This window comes from Bactrocera latifrons, unplaced genomic scaffold (assembly GCF_001853355.1).
Source record: "Bactrocera latifrons isolate USDA-ARS-PBARC rearing strain unplaced genomic scaffold, ASM185335v1 scaffold_895, whole genome shotgun sequence".
Taxonomy (NCBI): Eukaryota; Metazoa; Arthropoda; class Insecta; order Diptera; family Tephritidae; genus Bactrocera; species Bactrocera latifrons.
The window spans coordinates 20089-25887 of NW_017537595.1; the positions used below are offsets into that span (position 1 = coordinate 20089).

At 37.7% G+C, this 5799-nt stretch overlaps 1 protein-coding gene across 1 annotated transcript in view; it reads left to right on the forward strand.

Moving 5' to 3' along the window:
• The window catches only part of LOC108977437, a 15601-nt gene extending 10686 nt beyond the window's left edge, over positions 1 to 4915 (forward strand). The window contains exons 2-3 of the mRNA XM_018947120.1: positions 4628 to 4735; positions 4874 to 4915. Of these exons, the coding sequence (XP_018802665.1) occupies positions 4628 to 4735; positions 4874 to 4915 (150 nt within the window). The remainder of the gene's footprint in view (positions 1 to 4627; positions 4736 to 4873) is intronic.
• Positions 4916 to 5799: the final 884 nt, after the last annotated feature.

Consider the following 5799-nt stretch of genomic DNA (forward strand, 5'->3'; position numbering starts at 1 on the left):
GTTGCTCCAGTGACGACACACACAGATTAATATTCACCGATCCAAACGGGGTTAGATCGCCGAAATGACAGCCCATGGTCGGATGAAATCCGAGTCAATTCCGGTACGTAGAACCGGCTGTCGTGGGAATTGATAACAATATTTAGTTATTTAATATGCATGAGTGTTAGTGGTTGATGCTGATACTAGGAAGTCGCTTAAATTTGTTTTCAGCCTTCTCACATTTTGATATGCTTTTATAATTGTTATTGGTAATGTCCTCCTTGTTGTCCGCTTCCGCTGTCATAGCAGAGTTAAAAGAACATTACTTCCCTTAGTTTAAAAGTTGTCTGCTAAGGATTCAAAGTATTATTTGAACCTTCTTTCAACTGTTCGTGGAGTTTAGTAATTTTGACTGCTTCATCGTCAGATGTTTCAATTGTGTCATCCGGGATGATTTAACTAACCTCTCTGTTAAATGAATCGCACTCACATGTGTAACCCTCCCCTCCCTAGTAGTAAAGATACTTGAAAACTTGCTACTCCCGAACCACCTGAGTCTAGCATACTTTACGCAAAATGCACTGGACCATCACAGTGACTCTAGACAGCCTGTGCTCCTTCACTCCTCATACGGTCGCGATTATTGTCAAAGTACAGAGCCGCAACAAATTCTATAGTCGCTGTTGGCAACATACAAGGCAATCGGCCGGCCGGTCCTTTACTACGCCGCACCATTATGATCACCTGCATGCAGTGAAAAGCAGAACTTTTGACGCCTTTGGCACAAAAGTTGGTAAATTCAACCTCCTCGAGGAAACATCCCCAAACGAGGCTAACCGACTTCAACGGGGCTCAAAATGTGGTCATCCGTAGTACTAGATTTGAAACGACCGCAATACGTGTGCGATGAGATAGATACTGAAAGTTGAAGAGGGGCGCGAGATGAATGTGCAGGCAAAAACGAAAGAGGACGAAATGCGTGAGTATGAAGAGCTTCTCCAACCTCCTGAACGGCAAAAAGTGTAACACCTGAAGATGGCGAACCTGTTTCCCCAATCGCTGACGAAGAAATAGGTCCCAAGAGAAGGTATGGAAATTGCGAACCAGATTCCTCAATCAATGATAATGGAATATGTGTTGCATTGCCCGACTATGATGAGGTTCGAGTAGCAATCACCCGCCTGAAGAAAAACAAAGCGGCACTAGCCGATGGAGTAACTGTCGCGCTATTCAAACACGGCTCCGCAGAATTGAAAAGGTGCATGCCTGATGATTGGAACTTAAATGTGCTCTGCCCAATTCACAAAAAATGCGACCCCAAAATTTGTGGCAGTTATTATGGGATAAGCTTTATCGGGTATAAGGTCTTATTGAGCGTAGTGGTGAAAGACTGCAGACCACCGTCAACAAACTGATTGGACCTTATCAGTGCGGCTTTAGACCTGAAGATATACTATCGACCAGATTTTCACCTTGCGTCAAATCTTACAAACTACCCGTGAAAGGAAGATCGACATACACCACCTTTTCATCGATTTTAAAGCAGCCTTCGACAGCACGAAAAACTGCCTCTATGTCCCATTATGTGTCCAACGAAGCTTATGGGACTGTGTAATTTGACTTAGAGCAACACCAAAGCTCTCTCAGAATAGGGATTAACCTTTTCGAGCCGTTGGATACCTTGTGAGGTTTCAAACAAGGAGACTCCTTATCGTGTGATTTTTTTTATCCCTTGGTGTGGAAAATAATACGAGATGAAGAGGTAAATAGAGAAGGTACAATCTTTTAAAAGAGTGTAGGAGCTGGCGTACGCGGAACATATTGGTAAAATTGTCCTCAACAACCGTGCCGTTAGTTCTGGTTTCTCCAGACTGAATAAGAAAGCCAAGACCCAAACAAGACGAAATATCTCCTGTCTCAAGCGTACAGTCATCACATTCGCAACTTGGCTCACACGTCACTGTTGACAGGCCTAACTTTAAAGTCGTGGATAATTTCATCTATCTTGGGACCACAATAAACACCATTATTATTATCTGCCGTGAAAACCTACGCAGAATCACTCTTGCCAGGCAGTTGAAAACTAAAGTCTGTCATGAAGAAAAACGGTGCAGGATAAAATCTATGTCTTACTAACTGTCAAATCTATTGCTATTGCCATTGCCAAATCTGTATGTGGTCATTTATTATCATAACATAATCATTTGCGCAAAGGAGGAGCTCTTGAAAGTTTTATTTTATCACATTGCAAAATGCCCTCGGGTAGGTAGCTGATGTAGCCCATGTTTTGAGCTCTCGAACTGTTTAAATCTTTTATGAGGAAAATAAAAAAAGGACTACCATCTTGTTTTTTTTTTCAAATGTATTTCTGGGAAAAATAAGTATTCATATTATTGGATAACTATGTATATAATAATTGTGGCATAAATAATAAATTTAATATGAGCAATGATATTTTGAGTTGTGCTTGTATAAGTTTCTTAAATTTAAGACTTCGCTCATCCCCAACCGAATTTGCATAATTTTTCTGTAAATAAACAATATTAAACTAAATATTAATTTTTGGGAAAAATGTTATGTACTTTATTTTCATAATATAACACAGTCGTCTTAATACTCGCTCTACTAAATTTCATATTACCGAAACGAAAATGCCGTCGGCATATGTGCAAATGGGGATATGTTGTCTCTTCGAAATTTTCATAGAAATGAAAACGGCGCTGTCAAACTGCTGAAGTGACAGATTCGGAACGGCTAATACCGCACTCGATGGAGCAAAGAGCTGTACAAGATATACGAGGTTAGTTCATTGTGTTCGTATGGAAGAGAACACTTTTGCTTGGAAAGTTATCTATTGGGTTCCTGCCGGTGGAAGCAGAAGAGGATCTCCACTTCGTTGGATAGATCAGGGTGGAGAAGGATCTGGTGCCCTGGTATCTCGAATTGTCCCCAATTAGCTACGTCTACGTCAGTAAAAAAAAGATATCAAGAGGATCTCCTTCAGTCTGTTGAAAAAATTGTGTAAAATGTATCTTTTATGCATAATTTAAATTTCTGATATTTTAGTATTCCTTTAATTTTTAAGATGACATTCTATATAACGATTTAAGCTTTCACATCTTTCAATTAATTATTTAAGGGAATCAGCCCAGTCTCTTAACTTTTCTGCAATGGAGTATAATATTTTTCAAAATTGCTTTCCTATAGCGGGCCATGCGCGTTGACCAATGCAAATGTGTTTTAACTCTGAAAGAATTGAAATCATGTATTTTTAATATAACGGGTTTTTAAATAGGGACAATACAAAAGTAGACCGATAGGGACAGCAAACGACGTTATATTTTTCCCCGTATTTATTTATTTTTTTTTTTTTTGACATTTTTGTTCAGTAAGGTTTGCCATTTCATCAAGGAGTCATGAAAGTCGAAATTATTAAAACTTATTACAGCAATTCGAAGTCAGTGGCCTCAACTGTAAGAGAGGATTTTTCAATAAGAGCGCTACAAATTTCTTTTTATTTTGTTATATATTTCAATGGGACGGCGCCACAAACCACAAAGCGAATGTCACAATCGAATTATTGTAAACCAAGTTTGGTGAACGAAATGGTCCAGTGCGATGTGACGCCGTTAGAATATTTCCTACGGGGCTACGTCAAGTCGTATGGTATATGCCAACAAGCCAGCGACGATTGATGAACTTCGTACATATATCGAACATGAAATTGTTTAGTATCGGCCGATTTATGCTAGAAAACCTCCGAAAATTGTGTTCAGCGTTTGGACTTTTGCAAGAGTGTCTGGTGGCCATACATAATGGCATCGAACATATTTTCACATGATTAAAGAATTTCATTATTTCCCAAACCATTTTTATTTTATTTAAGAAAATGTTTTGTAGCGCTCTTGTTGAAAAAACCCGTTACCTTCATTATTTGAATTAGCCTTTCTACCTGATTCCCCTATAACAGAACTCCTACAGGGCTCGTCCGGCAATAGGATTGTTTTTTTTTTCGCCGCGATTGTACACGTGCCGGCCGGCAGGGTTACCCAGATGTTGATTTTCAAGAAGTGATGTGTTTCTGAGGCACCAGGCCGTTTTGGAGGGTCGGGAGGGAAGAGGCCTTATCAAAACCAAAAAAACAAAAAAATGTGACGGGTACGTTTTTTATTAACATCCACGACGGCTTTAAGGCAGTTTACGTGCATTCCATTTATCAGCTTTTTTTTTTTAATATTTTGTGTCGGTTCTTTACTATTTTTATATGCAAGTCGAAACCAAACAGATTCATTTTTTTATCCATCCGTGAATAATACCAATAAAAATATAATGTTACTGAAAATTTCTAATCAATAACCTTAATATGTAAACTAGCCGAGGGCCAACACGTAGCATCATTCTAAGTATTTTTTTTTTTTTTTTTTGCTTGGCAAATTCAACGCATTGTATTTAATTTTCATGTCTAAAAGGCCTTCTCCTGTCAGTCCTCTTCATGCTTTTGAATTTGAATTAAAATGGAAATTTAATTTTTAAACCCACCATCAGGAAATTTTTGAATTAGAAAAATCGCTGTTATTTTTCCAATATGATTGGTTATCATGTGGAAATTTATTAACACATGTATTAATCTATTGCTTTTTTACAGAGTGAAGCTATTATCTCATTTCTTCGGGCTGCCCGGAGTGGTGATTTGGGAAAAGTATTAGAGTTTTTGGAATCAGCGCAAATCACAGATATCAACGCTTGTAACGCTGTAAGTATAACGATCTTTCGTATTGTAGGTAATAATACTTATTTTGAACGCTAAAAACGGGTTCAATAAATCAAATTTCTGAAAACGATTCTGAAGCGATATAACATATTATGTTATCTTACACAATCATATTCTTAGAGTTTCCGTCACAGAGAACAAGGAGAGAATTCAGTTTTGTGAGACTGACTTCAGAGGAAGACTTTATGTCGCTTAAAGCGGCGATATATATGGATTGTTACTTTGTAAAAGTATTTATATATTTGGGGTACTTACAACGTGTCATAAAACATCGTAAAATCATAAATTTTTATACTAGTTTAAGAAATTTGTTTTTCTATTGCATACTAAAATAAGTTAACGCACATACAACTCTGAACGTTATGTTTTCGGATCGTTATAACTTATAGCTTTATGATACCATTCGAAACCCCTCACTATATATGTATATTACTTGACCTAAACCCGCTCGTTTGGATGTTGGGACTGGAAACATATCTTTATTACGTTATTGTCAATAATATCGTGTACTCATTGCAAATTACAATTGGGCAACACTTAAAACACTATAGATATTCCGCTATTTGTTTAGGTTATGTGTATATCTGTTTCGTATCATACGAATGCCTGTCCGTGGTTCGCCCATCATCTGACAAAGTAGGCGCCAGCCTGGTAATGCATCTGCCAATGCGATTTTCTGATATTAAAATGTCTTGACGGTTCCACATGTTGTTTCCAAAAAAAAAACCGGTTGTTCATTAATAACAATCAGTATAATCCGTTTACATATGTACAAGGAGAGTTCCGAAGTAAACAGAACTTTTTGAATCTAGCGCCACTGGTGGCGCCAGCTACATATATGTCGACCAGTGCGTTAGAATCTGCTATCCTTATCGATTGTCTATTGAGAATTTTATGACATTTCATTGATTGGAAGTGAAGTTATTGCGTTTTAAGCGTGAGTACGTTTGTGTTATCGGTGTGAAAATGAGCTGCGAACAAAGAGCCAACATCAAATTTTGTTCTAAAATTGGTAAAACTTTTACCGAAATGTTTCAATTGATGAA